A 15,185-nucleotide genomic window follows, 5' to 3' on the forward strand; every position below is an offset into this window, starting at 1 on the left:
CTTCCAAACACAACAGGATATTTAAAAAGTAAAGATCAGACATAAGAGGGCAAGATAATCCTTCAGGAACTCCTGGTAAGATGGTGACTGCCCTTGAACACTGGATTTGGCTCTAACTTGATAGCAGCCAAGGCTAAAAATGTGTACACATGAGCACACACATCCATTACACACAAATAAATATGATGATGATGATGATGATAATGATGACAACCATGGTGATTTAAAAACTAATGTGACTCTTCCACTAAAACTTCCTGGTCTCAGGAAGGAAGAAGAGACAAGTTGAAGTTCACGGGTGAGCATGGCCCAAGCCTGGCACCTCATTCCTTCAGTCTCTGGTGGGCCCTTATCTCAGGGGCATGGGTCAGCAGTAGAACTAGCATTCTTCCTAGACATGTTGAGTTATCCTTCTGTTGGCAGTGTTGGCCCCAGAAGTGAGCTCTTGACAAAAGGTGAGGCTGGCATTAAGTTAAATTGCAACTCGGCAGAGAGGCTTTTTTGAGACGCTGGCTTAATGGGTACCAGACAGATGGTTTGAATTTGGACATATGGGGCATGGGGAGAGGGTACCAGGCGGAGGGAGTGATTTATTCGATAAATATTTACCAAGAGCCTGCTTGGAGCCAGGCCCTAGTGGTGGGTTCTGGGGACACACAGATGGCCTTGGCCTCTGAGGAGGTCACAGACGAGGGGGACAGGTGCATAGACAAATTACCAGTGCTGGGACCAGAATGAGGGCGTGCACAGGGTGAGGTGACTGAGATGGACTGAGGCATCCAAGGCTTCCTATGTGTTCCATGGCTCCTGGGAAAATCCTGCTAAGCCACCTCTCACAGCTCAAGGTGGGACTTTCACATGGGACAACGGCACTCTGGGGCAGGAAGGAGGGTGTGCTGTGTAGAGCAGACAGACGAACATGGGAGAGAAGCAGTTGTAGGCTGGAGTAGCTGATCAAGGTTTAGGGGTGGGTGTAAAATGAGACTGTGAGACTGAAGGCCAGCCCCCAAATTGCTGGAAGCCTCTGGCCTAGTTGAGGAATGCAGACTTCAGTCTCTGACAGAGGCTGGCACTGTCAGAGCTTCCCAAGGGGCAGCCTGCCCTGAGATGACTCTGCTAGGCAACCTGAGGCCCATGGACTGCCTGAACTATGGACTGTCTCCTGGGATCCAGGCCTGGCTATTTAGGATGACTATGTGAGACAGAGACCTGCCCTGTGAGACAGAGACCTGCCCTGTGTGACAGAGACCTGCCCTGCTTTCCAGGGCGAGTGGCTTTAGCAGTGACTCTCGGCCACCCGGGAAATGTGACCTGAGCCTCAAAAGCCTTGGGCCACTAGGCCAACTGTGAGCAGCCTAAGGAGGCTCTGGCCGGCACTCTCCTTCCTTTGCCATTTTACTGTCTGCTTTACGGTGAGCACTCAGAAGCTGGTCAGCTTTGTGAAGATTCCAGCCGTGCCCAGGAAGCTCCTGCCAGTCTCCTCCACCCCCTGCCTTCACCCAAACAGCTGGAGAGGGAGGTAGAAGATAAGAGTTAAAATTCTTTAAAATTCCATGTGTTTGCCTCTTTCAATACCTGTTTCCATAGAAACACTGCTGGTATAAGCCAGGAGCAGTTCCCTTATTCCATCCAAATCCCCATTTGCCTCTGTGAATACAGAATGGTGAGGCCGCGAAATGCAGAGGGAACTTTGAAGCGCCCCTGTGTGCCAAACTGCCTGTTACCTGATTATGCCAGAATGGCCAGAAAGCCACAGAAACCTGAGGTAGAGGGAGTTCCTGAGATACTCAGTGTCTGGGAAGTATGTGGGGATGACCGGCCTACCACTTCAGCAAATGTGTGCTCCCTGCCACCCCCAACTCCCATAGATGGCCGCAGTATGTAAGATGGCTTTCATTGCAACCTGCCTGGAAAGCAAATGGGGGACAATGTGTGGTGGCCCCCGGGTGCCGCGACAGTGGCCCCTGGGTGCTGTGACAAGGTGCTGTGACAGTGGCCCTCTGTGGCTTGTCTGACCATTTACACTTAGCAACGCTGAGTGCTTCCCCTGTGTCTCTCCATATTGAAACTTCTTTGGAATGTCAGATGGATGCATGGACTGTGGCCCAGCACAGAGGGAAGGGAAAACGAAGCCTTCGGCCAGGGCTGCGGCCACTTTCACATCATTCACATACACGATGAGCTGAGCTTGATGGTGAATTCATTACAAACTATTTTTCTCAAATGAAAAGGTAATCTCTCTCTCTCCCCCCCCCCCCTCCACTGTCACTTCTTGGTTCTCATCTTACTTGCTCTAAAGGCAGCACTTGGCATGGCTTATCAAAACCTCCTTCTCTTGAAGCATTTTCTCCCTTTGGTTTCCAAGAACTCGTGTGATTTTTCCAAAGGCATAGCCTTCCCTCCCTGTATCTGAATCCACTGAACTCACGTGACTTTCTTTCCATCCGCCTCAGGCATCTCCAGCCAGGCATCCCTTGCTGCCTCCCACCTCCGTCCCTGGACCCTGAGCATCACTGTGTCCCTGGACTCTTCCTTGGTCCCACCTTTAGTGCATCCCTGTGCCCTGAGTTGAGGCCTTCACAGGGAACCTCTGATGTCACCTGCTTGTTGACCTCTCTCAGGTCCTTCCTGCACCCCACATCTCTCCCTGAAACCCAGAACTGTATAGTCAACACTCACGCTCATTACTAAAAGTGGCACTTAAAAAATGTTATTTTCCTTTCTGCCAAGAATCCAAATCATATTTTACAAGCGCTTTAAGCATCCTTGGCAGGTTTATCAACACCTCCTGCATATGAGTTGCAGAAACAAGCAATTTTCCCATCCGTGTACAGGCGGAGGAGCGGCTGAGACATCACAATCTTTCTACCCATGTACAGGCTGAGATGTGGCTGAGACCTCACAAGGAGTCTGGATCAGGAGCTTGGGACACCTGCTGGCCTGTGCCTCACTCTTGAGATATCTTCCTTCCTCACATTCTTTTTGGGTGTCACATTTTGACTGTGGTCTGCTTTCCCTCCCCCACCCCCACCCACAGACACCTCTTTCCCTCCTGCCTCTCTGACCACCACTCTCAGCTCTCTTCCCAGGACTCCAAGGAGAGCTTTCTTCTCCATGTTCTCACTCTCTCTGGGGCTACACCCTTGTCCTCATGACTCCCGGACTTATTGTGCTGACCTTCCTCCTGTCCCCTCTACTCGAGAAACGACTGTCCTGTGTGCCTAGAACCTTGAATCATATTTTCTGGGTTCCTTTCCCAGGAGGTTCTCTGGCACTCGGGTATTTCAAACGTGACCAGAAATGAGACCCTTAGTTCCTTCTCAAGCTTTCTTCTCGTTCTACACCCTGACTCAGTGATGTGGCTGCCACCTACCACCCAAGCAGAAATATGGACACGGCCTTGTTGCTGTTCGGTCCCCAGCCATTGGACTCAATCAATTATCAAGCCTGGCTTCATAAGTTTCCTAGGTCTATGCTCAGTCACACCTCCCGCGTCCCTGTTTGCATCAGTCTGGTTTACGTCACCCCCGACTCACACCTGAATTGCTGCCATTTTGCGCTTCTACTCTCCACTCATTCTCACCCTGCAGCCATGGAAAACGTGACCATGTCACTTTTGAGATAAAATCTCATTGATTTTGAATTTTAAACTCATCTGTTTAGCTGTCGGGGTCCCTCAACCTATGCCATCGCTTGCCTCCCCTCGTTTCTTCAGAGGCAGCTTCAACTGCAACCAGTGAAGACAGTCCATAGCTTTTCTTTTTAGGTTATAAAGAAAAATACTTCTATTTAATATATTGCAATAGAAATCCTGGCCAGGGGGCTGGTGAGATGGCTCAGTGGTTAAGAGCACCGACTGCTCTTCCAAAGGTCCTGAGTTCAAATCCCAGCAACCACATGGTGGCTCACAACCATCCGTAACAAAAATCTGATGCCCTCTTCTGGAGTGTCTGAAGACAGCTACAGTGTACACACATATAATAAAATAAATAAATCTTAAAAAAAAAAAGAAATCCTGGCCAATGTAATAAGTCAAGAAAAGCAAATCATGGAACATAGATTAGAAGGGGGGGGGGTGTATCACGGACAGCGTTGTTTTCCATGTAGAATGTCCTACGGAATCAACACAAAAACTCTGCGCTAGTGAGCAGCTCTAGCCACTGCAGATACGTTCATATACGAGTGTGTGTGTATGGCTGGATACGTGTATACGTATATGTATACAGATATATTCCTTATACACTATATATGAGCACACACAGAATCAAATACAGCATCTTTTACGTTGGCAACCAGCATAATGCAGTAGATAGAAATGTACTGGCTCACTTACAACAACTGTATGAAGAACTCTAGGAAACTGATGGGGGAAAAATTGAAGACATTCCAAAGAAATGGAGCGGCCATATTTCCTGATCATGGACAGGAAGACAGAAGACCATCAGCTCGTGTCAGGGCCTCCCAACTCCATCTATGGATTTAGTGCTGTGTTCAACAAATGCAAACTCAGAGAGCTACTTTGCAGACATCAATAACCTGGCTTTAACTTTTATGTGTTGAGGTACAGGCACCAGAAGCTCTAACGCAACACTGAGAATGTGAGCTTAGGCCTGCATGGAAACCTGGCCACAAATGCTCACAGCCGCGTTAGCTATCATTGCCCACTTCTAGAGGCAACTAAGATGGCTGTCAGAGGTGGGGAGGATGCGGGATCCGTGGCCCAGCTCTATAGCAGAGGGCTCATCACCCACAAAGAGAAACTGAGCCATGAACAGACATGGAGGGACCTCAAATACACATTACTCTATGTAAAAGCTGGTGAGAGCGAGCTGCAGACGGGATGCTTCCTGCAGTGTGGCACTGTGCAGAAGGAATGGAGGGTGGCTAAACGTGAGACTGTGAGCTGTGATCTGTGACTGTGCATGGGACATCGCATACATGGCAGACTGTGTGGTGTGATCGCTGATTGTGCATGGGACATCATATACGTGGCAGAGTCCACAGTGATGTCCATCACCCGACTATACACCGGGGCTCCAGTGTACAGAAGTCAGGATGTCAGCTAGAGGACCATGTGTGGGGCCAGGAGGGTACAGGAAACACGGTACACTTGTGGGAGTTTTCTGCAAACCTAAAACTGACCTACGCTACTGATGGTGTGATGAAAATTCTAAAGTGACACACCCAAATTTCTGAAAAGCACATAAAATATGTCTGAAAAAGATGAGGCATGACGTTGCTGGAACCTTCCACGGACGTGCTTTTCCCAGTGACATCCTTTTACCTCCACCCCAGAGGTAACCACGATCTTGGATTTTAGATAAACAGACTTCCCTTTCTTTATTTTAAAATGGTGTTGCCACTTTTAGGGATCCTTAAAGTGTATTACACAGCTTCCATCTTTGAACTTGAAGTTTGTGAAAAAACACTTTGAGTTTCATCTATGCCTTTGTGCACATGTGCGCATATGTGAATGTGTGTACATGCATATGCGTGTGCTTGCGTGTGTGTATGTATGTGTGCATATGTGTGTTCATGAGGGTCACTCTCCATCTTATTTTGTGAAGCAGAGTTTCTCACTGAACCTGCAGGTAAACAATCGACTAGCCAGGTTGCTCAGCAAGCTCCAGGGACTCACGTCTCTATCCTACCGGGACTGTACCTAAGTCTACTACACTCGGCTTTTATGTGGATCCCAGGGATTCGAGTTTAGATCTTCATGCTTGTAAGGCAGTTTCCCCCTAAGACATTTCCCTAACCCTGTTGTCTGCCTTTGCCCATCTGCATGTGTCTATCTGCTGCTTGACTGTTCTGTGTGTTGGCAAGGTATGTGGGTGCTCTCAGCTCTAGACTCTCTTAAACATCCACATGAGACATCAACCCTCTGCCCTCCTCCCCAAGGCACAATGTGGGTTTGCTCTATATAATGGTCATCTTGAGATATCTTTATTGGGCTGTGGACCATGTGCATGTCAAACTGTTTGCTGAGGCTGGACCAATGTGTCCAGCACCCTGCTGTATACAGCTTCCTGTAACTCTGTGCTCGCTGGCATCTGGCCAGCCTGAGGGATTCTCCTCCCTCGTGCAGCTGCCTGGGCCCTTCCCACCTCCTCCATTGTCATGTCTTCTCAGCTTCCATCTAAGAAGCTTTTCCCAACCCTAGGAGGCCAGCTCTCCTCCCACCCAGTGCTCCCCAGGACCTTGAATTTCCCAGTGCACTGTTCAAGGGGGGAACTGGCACAAAGTTGTCTGTCTGTCTCCCTGCTGCTCAGTGGTCCCTGAAGGCAGGGCCACACCTCAGTCACCGGGCCTTTTCAGAGGGCTGTTACAAAAAACTAAGTGACTTCATATTTATAACGCATTCAGAAAGCTTCCTGGCAAGTGATAAGAGTGAAATCAATATTTGTTACATAAAAATGAAGGCAGGTCGGGCCATTTTTGATAGGACTGTGGGGTATTTTATTTCCTCGGGGCCCTAAGTGTAGTTTCTGGGGAAGATGTGCTCACAGGATATCCCTGTCACTCCCCAGCCTTTGTCCTTTCTCTATCCTCTGACCAACCTAAAGGGCCAGTGCAGGTTGGCTTGTGAGTTTAGCCCGCTCCCAGATAGCCTGTGTGTACTCTGGGGTCAAGACTGGTAGTTTTGAATTCTGTGTCCCCATGGAGGGTACCCTTAGGTGCTCAGCTGGGCAGTTGAGGGCTAGCTTGTCCTGTCCTAGGAGGCTAGAGTTGACAGAGCTCTGAATGAGGAAGATGCTGGAAGGCTGGGGAGGGAGGGCAGCTCAGGTTTGATAGGGCCAGGGCACTTAGCGACACAGCTCTGTAATAAATGAACTTGGTGTTGAAGCTCAAGCCATTTATTTGGTAGAGAAGATCCAGAAGCAGGCAGGTAGCAACAGAATGAGGCTTCCGGAATCCTAGTGGTTTTAGAGAGCCCAGAGCAAACTGAGGGTCATGTGGCTGTGGAGGAAGGGGAAAGGGACAGACTACAAAGACCTCCAATCAACTCCTTTCAGCTCAGAGTTCATTCCTGGTTGACCTGAAAATTTTGCCCCTTCAGTGAGATTTTAGTCACCCTAGAGCCTGGATACATTGTTGTATTACCACAGAGCACTGAACCTGGCAGGGGGTCCGGGAGAATTCTCTGGACAGCTTAGTATCTTTCAGTGGGAAGCTGTGGTGGGTTGACACATCAAAGAGCTCTACTACCATGGCAACAGACAACACAGGACAAGCCCCCTCCCCCTCCAAAAAAAAAGCAGAAAAAGAGAAATGTCCCAGAAGGAGGTGTGATAAAAGTTCTCAGCAGGTACCAGGGGCGGGGGCGGAGGTGGGGGCGGGGGCGGAGGCGGGCACAGGCATGGGCATGGGCAGGGATGGCGTGGCAGGGGAGCAGAGCCAACCTGGACTTTGCCTAGGACAAGCTGGCGGGCCCTGGACAGAATCTTCTCCCACCCAGATTCAGTTTTCCTCATTTATGTTGGCAGCAATAACCTAGCAGGTCTGGGATGCAGAGGAGCCGGTAACAGCAACCGTGCTCAGGACAGGCGGGAGGGCAGAGAGACCCCATTAGGCAAACCATCAGCCAACAGGTCAGGTGGCATGAGAAAGATTTTATTTGGATGCTCCCGAGGACACACTTCCATATACAGAGTCTGCTGTTCCAGCTGACTTCAGCCCTGGAGGTTTGTCCTGCCCCTGCCTTAGCCCCAGGACCCCTGGACCATCCTCCTCACGACACTACACAGGGCAGCCTTCAGGTCTCTGGGACACCCTGGGCCTGGTCCTCAATGGCCTTCCCTGGGCTAATCTCTTGCCCTGCTTTCCTGGGCCTGCTGTCTTCCCTGGCCTGAGTATGTGGAATGGGGTGGACATGTTCTGGCTCCTCCCACGTTCACAGACCTGTAGCCAGTGATCAAAGCTCTAGGGAACAGAGGGTGGGTGGTGGTACAGCCACTCACCTGCTGAGATACATACAGATTGCTGGGTTTTTGTTTCCTTACCAGGAGAATGAAGTTAGGCTCAACTTGGACTGTTCTAGAGTCACGGTGAAGATTAGATAACTCGCGGCACCAGCTATGATCACCATCATCATTGCCCAGGGACCCCTCTTTCTGATCTCTGTGTCCTGAGGGGTGGATGAGGAAACCCGTAGGGCAGAGACCATGTTCTTTTGTTAATGGTGCCTGATGAGTCGCCACCAGATGTGTCTCTGCACACTCGAAGAGTCTGTCTGTCTGTCTGCATGACTTGGTGGCTGTCCCTTTGACCCACAGGCACAACTGGTATTGGCCTCTCTGATGCCATTTCTGTTGCTCCTGCATCTTCCCAGGGTGCATGCAGTACAATGAGATCTCCAGTCTCTTGCCTAAATGACATTCTAATGATTGCAGGATTCCTCACTGGGCCGAGTAAAGCCTCAGTCTGTCTCCACCCAAGTGTGGCCGGGCATCTTATTTGCTTGAATGACATAAACCTCTGTCCCCAGCTCATAGAGACTCCACTCCAGGTTTAGTTTAAGAATACACATGACATCCTGTGAATAAAGATTCCCCTGATAATGGAGCAAGGGGAGTGGCGACTCTCAGGGTCTTTTGGAGTTTGCTACAGTGAATGACAGTAAATACCACCTGCCAGCCAGCACCTCACAAAGCCAAACCCACTGGTGTGAGGAGAGAGAGAGAGAGCAGACTCCAGGAGATTCAGGCTCCCTAAATTGAGGTACCCCACAAAGGTCAGTGCAAGGATTTGTACAAGACAGTTAAAACAAAAATGCATGTAGCCCACTTATATATACACACAGCCCAAGTTGGCCTTAACTTTGGATGCCCCTGCCTTCTCTGTTGTTTGAGATTACACACTTGGACCACCATGCCTGGTTTCCAGTGTATATGTCGCAGGACTTTTATGCAAGTTTTTTTTTTTTTTAATCTCAACAACAAATACCCAGTATGGAATGTGTGGAAAGAAATCCATTGCTCGTTGCCTTGAATATCACAGAATAGTACAACCTCTTAGTGCTTCAAAGGTGGGACACAGGCAGTGTAATTTCTCACTCGGATGAGCAGGTACATCGGTGCTTCCCCAGTTATGACAGTACACTCCTTCAAGGAGTCCAACCTTCTCCCTTAATCTGGTATTTATTAATATGATATTAAGTTGTTTCATGGTACCTTCTATTTGCCCTTCCTGAAATAACCTATGTCTCAAATGGCGTGGTGCAGAGCCGGCCACCATGGTGTGAGGATGTCCATCCATGTTGTGCCGCCTGCCCCCTCCCTTATCCCCCACCCCCACCTGCCTTAGCCTCTCACCTCCATGCTGTACCGCTCCACTGTCCTCCGCAGGGGGTCCACAGCCTGCCAGCAGATCAGGATGCACAGATCGATCAGCAGCATGCCCCCCACAATCACGAGCAGCTTCTGGTCTTTGATGATCTGCAGAGGGAAAGAGCAAAGGGGGGCAGACATGAGAGAGCTGCTCAGACAGGGTGAGCCCTGCTCATTTCTTTGCTTGGCTCCTTCAAGCACGGTCCAAACAGCACCTAAAGACATGCTTGCAACTTGTTGAAATCTGGCCACGTTTAGTCTCTGCTCAATGGTGGTTTTCACCTTCCAGGTTTTCAGTGTGAAACATCCATCTTTACTGTCTGATGACCCCCTCCCCCTTCTCCCTTTTCCTCTTTCTCCCCCACCCCCACCCCTGTTCTCCCTTCCATCTCCTCCTCCTGGCATTCTCTCCTGGCGTCCACCTCCCAAAGCTTCCAGGTGTGAGATTGAACCTCTGATCCTCCTGCCTCCACCCCATGTTATATCTGCTAACAGGGAGGGGCCTGGGGACAAACTTTGGCAGTGACCAGCTTCTCCTGGATTTCTCAGACTGCAGTTGATTTCCCCCACCCCCAGTCACCACTTAAATAAAAGCTAACATGGTGAAGTCCACCTGGCAAAGACCAATGGGAAAATAAACAAAGCTGAGACACAAGCTGGAGAAACATCCGGCAGCTCTGACTTCTAAAGGGTAAGGCCATTTGTAAAGGAGGAGATAGTAACTCAGGAGGTGTGACTATAGCTCAATACAAACAAACAAACAAACAAACAAACAAACAGTACATGCTACCGACCAAATCCACAAGAACAGCCTCTCCTGGGGGGTGGAAATCTAGGCACCCCACCCCCAATGTAGAGCTTTTGAGAAGCTCTGGTGACTACTGAGGCTTTGTGGGAACGTTAACCCTTGCCCCGTGGGAAGCCTGGTGTTCAGGACAGGTGAGAACGGGGCCTTTGCTCTCCATGCTGGAAGTAGGGGAGGGTACATGCGGGGCATTTGCCTTCCAGGGTGCTCCTGACTTTCCTACTAGTGTGAGCCCAAGCCGATTCCCAGGACTCCGTGCCTCTGGTATGCCTTGTGTGAGCTCAGTTGACTTTAGAAGACCAAAGACCCTTCTGATCTGTGCAGCAGGGCAAGCCCTTCCCCTAAAAGGTTCAGGGAAGAAGTTGGGGAATGACATTGGACAGTGGGTCACAAGTGGATCCTGGCTCTCTTTTTTGCTGCTTCTGTAGTGACAGCCAGAGGGACAGAGGGGGAGGAAGGGGGCTCATGTTTCATTCTCTGAGGGTGGCCTAACAGAATGAACAAAGACCTCCTTCTAACCTGAGGTGTTGCCAAATGCTCAACTTAGCTTCAGTTTCCTCCTTCATAAAGGGCGTCCATGGATCCCCAGGTGACACAGTTGGTATTAGAATCAAATGAGATGAAGTTTGGAAAGCTGCCAGTGAGGGGTCAATCAATGGAACCTGGCAACCATCACTCAGGGTTTGAGCTTTGTGATGGTGTTTGTGTGTAGGACAGTGGCACCTAGGGGTAAAGTGTGATGTTACAGCTCAGATCTATTGACAGCTCTACCAATCCATGGTGGGAAGATAACTGAGAATACAAGAGGACATTTATAATTCCTTCTCAGAAATATGTATTGAGTGCTAACATGTAGTCAGTCTCTGTCTTAGGCACAGGGATTGCAGGAGTGAACACAGAATCCCACCCTGGGGGAGCACTCATTAGAGTGGGAGGACTAATAGTGAGAGACCGAGCAGATGTCACAAATGAAGAGTTTGCCAAAGAAAAGTGACTTAAAACAATCTAGAGGGGCCGGAGAGATGGCTCAGTGGTTAAGAGCACTGACTGCTCTTCCAGAGGTCCTGAGTTCAATTCCTAGCAACCACATGATGGCTCACAGCCATCTGTAATGGGATCTGATGCCCTCTTCTGGTATTTCTGAAGACAGCTACAGTGGATTCATATACAATCAATCGATCAATCAATCAATCTTTTTAAAATCCCAAGAAAGGAAAAAGGGGTGGGAGGTGGAAATATATCATCCTGGCTACATGGCGACCCCCCCAGAACACTTCTCAATGCTTACCCACCTGGCTTCTCTCTTCTTTCCTCTTTATATTTCTCTTAGAAGCTGCCCCAATGCTCTGGCTTCTGTCAGCACACATGATATCATCACCTGCTGCCTTGTCTGACCTAGTGGCTCACAGTGCTACATTCTTTCTGAATGGTATCAGAAAGACCATGACCAAGTCTGAGGTCCTAGAATCATGTGTAAATCTGACATGGACCTTGGATATGTCCCCTGTCCCTCTGAGCTGCTTCCCTCATCTATGACATGAGGCAATAAGCATACAATTCATGATAGATGCGCAAAGCCTGGCTCACACTAACTGCCCGGCAGAGGCAGAAGCCGGCTCTCTTCTGAAATGCCACTTCTTACTGCGGTCCTGTGCAGGAGCTAGAAAATCCTGCGGTCTGCTTACCACTTGTTTCTGTGGGTAAATGTTTTACAGAATTTAATCACACCTAGCCATGTGTACATCTGTTCCCGGCTGATTTCATTTATCAAGCAGAGAAGAATCCCTACAAACCAGACAGCAGAGCCCACAACACCGAAGCCTGTACCAACTGGTTCTTTACAAAAGAAACTTGGTTGACCACTGGTTTAACAAAACAAAACAAACAAAAAACACTTCAAATTTAAATTTTTTTGAGACGAAGTCTTGTTCTGTAGCTCAGAGTGGTCTTGAACTTGAGATTCTACAACCTCAGCCGCTCCGAAGCTGGCATGTATGTGCCACCACAGCAGCCTTGACTTTAGAGGTTTGAGTGGTCCTGACTGATCTAGTCAGGTCGACTCTCTGCTCCAGGAAGAACCATATGGAGGGTCCTGGGTTCCCTTACACTGTGTTTCTACCGTGCTGTCTCTCACAGCTGAGTTGTCCAGGCAGCTGCTTGAAGCCCTTACTGGCAGCATCTCGGGTGAGTCAGGTGACTGTCTGCAGAATGACCTTAGACGCTTTATTGCTTGTGTTATTTTGTTGGGACAGAGCTAAGACCTCTTCATCCTCAGAAAACATCTGCCTCAGAGAGAGGGTCCCTTCCCTGAGTGACTGCTCTCTCCCTCCACACTTCATTTTGCTTAGTGAGAGGCAGAGGAAGAGCTGTAATAAGTTTCTCAATTTAAGACTTTACGATTGGTCTTTAGAAAAATAGTAACATGCTATAAAAACCCCAGATTTGGAACATGATGTCATCGTGTGTCGATGCTCTTTTTAATAGGCTTCCTTCCTGTAACGATAGGGTCATGTGAGGTGAAACCTGTATGTATGTTTGGGGAGGGCCCACCACCCTGGATGGGGGGGGGGGAGAGCAGGGGAGCTCAGAGAGAAAGGTAGGTACTGGAAGACTGTAATAAAAAAGGCACAGGATTGGATTTTTATGTTTATGAAATTCTAGTGTACGTGTTGTTAGAAGAAAATTAAGGCATCTTCAAAACAGAATCCAGAATCAACAGAAGCCTAATAAAATGATCCAATTATACAAAACACACTGCATGATTCAATTTATGCGAGATTGCCCGGTGTCATACTCAGGGAGAGGCATGGTATAAGGTGGTCCCTGGTGACAGAAAGGAACGGGGTGTTGAATGGGTGCGGGGTCTTGGCTTGCATTTGGAGGTGGATGGTAATGAAGGCCAAACAAGGAAACAAACCAAGGTGGCATGCATGCCTCTAGGGACAAGAATCTGGCCCTGGTTCTGTTGTGGAAAGGGTTAAGGATGACAGAGAGCACTGTGGTGTGACATCCCTAGAGGGGTTGCTCTGGGTTTGCTGCTGACTCCTGGAGCAGACAGAGGAGGGTCAGGTAGAGAGGAGAGACACTCCTCCCAGTGGTGGATCAAGCCTGCATGGGTGGGGAGCCAGATCACATGGAAAGACGGGCAGCATTGGCTTCAATGAGGTTTTTTTTTTTTTTTTTCTTTTCCCCCACTGGTTGGGCTTTTACATGAGCAAGGTCTGTTTTGTTGAATTAGCTTGTTTAGTTTGTTTTTTTGGGGGGTGGGGTGGGGGACAAGGTCTTACTCTTTAGCCTAGGTTGCTCCTGAACTCAATGTTTAGCCCAGACTGGCTTTACAGTCACACGGCAGTCATCCTGCCTCAGCACCCAAGTGTCAGGATGACAGGCAGGAGCCGACACACTCTGAGTTATACTGGCTTTTGAAATTGTGACGATATTCAGGGAGTTTATCACTTTTCAAGTGGACAGGTTAGCCTTGCTAACCTGATGATTGGCGCCCCTTACGTCATCGGTCTCCTCCTCAGGGTCTCCTCCCTGAGGATAGGGAAAAACCTATCCTCACTCCTGTCCAGGAAGCTCATCTCCTTCCTGTCTGTGACACCCTCGATGTCACTCTCCCCACTGCTTTTTCCAGAGTTGTCCTCCAGGTCTCCAAGGACACAATTACTGCGTGCTCCTCCTTCATCGAACTCTGTCCTCCCAAGAGCCCCATGTTTCAGCTACCATTCCTGACATCATCACCATTTTCTAAAAAGGAGAATAGGGATAGGGGCTCTGAGGATGATGGGTGCCATAGGTCCCAGGCAAGAGAGGGAATGGCAACTTAGGAGACAACGTCTATTTAATTCTGCCTGGCAGCAAGCCCGATGCAGGACTGCAACAGGACCTTAGGGGACAGAATGGAAACGCCTCTTTGACCAGATGCTCAGACTCATGCGTGGTCAACATCATGGTTATCCACAACGTGGACAAACTCTTTCTGCCTGCCTGGAGGCAGAGCCTCTGCCCTCTAATGCACTCTTTGAAAGCCCCTTCATTAAGTTGGGTCTCATCCCTGCTGCTCTCCCCTCTTTCAGAGGGGTCCCCGTTATCCCTAAGTTGCAGTTTTGATTCCTAATGTCACTCTGACTTCCCCTCCAGCCTCTTCTTGTTCCCTAATTTTGTGGACCCCAAATCCTGGCTGTGTCAAGCTTTTCAGCTTCTAGATCGCCCTCTTCCTTCTGCCACATTTGGGTTCAGCATGTGCTCCACCTGAGATAGGTACACAGTCTCTGCCCTTTTTGCCTGATAACTCCCACTTATTCCCAGGTCCTAGCATAGGTGGCACTTACGGGAAGCCCCCCCCCCCGCCCCCCAAGCCTCTTGTGCCCCAGAACACCCTACATGTTCTTAGACAGCTTCTGTCTCTATGGGCTGTAAAGGTTTTGTGCCCTGGTTCCTTGGGAAGCTGAGTCACAGGAGGTGGGAACTGGGTTTTCCTTGAATCTCCACCAGTTGCTCAGTACCCCAGCACATAGTAGGTGCACAATGCCTGTTATATGCAAGAGAAGCCGAGCAAACACAGCAACCCAAAGCCGGGGCTCTAATTACCTTCTTCTTCATTTTCACATTTTTGAAGATGGCATGAACCCTCCAGGTCTTTGCAAACATGGCTCCAAAGGCGGTTGTGTAGCCCACGGTGAGAATCCAGGTCCGGACCTAGAAGCCGGGACAACACAGGGGAGTTAACATCTCCCAGGCAACTGACCACCCGGCAAGTGGAATCTGGGTGATGGGGACAGACACTCTGCTGTGCGTTTTTGGGACTCAGATTCTGATCCTATGGACAGCTAGTGCCATTTGTCACTCATGGGTCCTGGGCACTAGGTCTAGAGGACAATAAGCTTCAAATTGTGCCTCCATCAGGTTCCCGGCTCAAAGCAGGATGCCTACTCAGCAAGACACAGACATCTCTGTATGGTTGAGTGGTCTCTAGGAAGGTGGGAGACAGACAAACACCCTCCCTCCTGGTCCCTCTCATTACATTCTCTTCCCTTCCCTTGTGTGGG

At 49.3% G+C, this 15,185-nt stretch overlaps 1 protein-coding gene across 1 annotated transcript in view; it reads right to left on the reverse strand.

Annotated features, from left to right (window-relative positions):
• Positions 1 to 15,185, reverse strand: part of Gabbr2 (gamma-aminobutyric acid type B receptor subunit 2) — a 328,989-nt gene that overhangs the window by 46,731 nt on the left and 267,073 nt on the right. Inside the window, exons 12-13 of the mRNA XM_021159700.2 lie at positions 14,728 to 14,835; positions 9,315 to 9,437 (exon numbers count right to left, since the gene is read on the reverse strand). Of these exons, the coding sequence (XP_021015359.1) occupies positions 9,315 to 9,437; positions 14,728 to 14,835 (231 nt within the window). The remainder of the gene's footprint in view (positions 1 to 9,314; positions 9,438 to 14,727; positions 14,836 to 15,185) is intronic.

Source organism: Mus caroli, chromosome 4 (genome assembly GCF_900094665.2).
Source record: "Mus caroli chromosome 4, CAROLI_EIJ_v1.1, whole genome shotgun sequence".
NCBI classification, from domain to species: domain Eukaryota; kingdom Metazoa; phylum Chordata; class Mammalia; order Rodentia; family Muridae; genus Mus; species Mus caroli.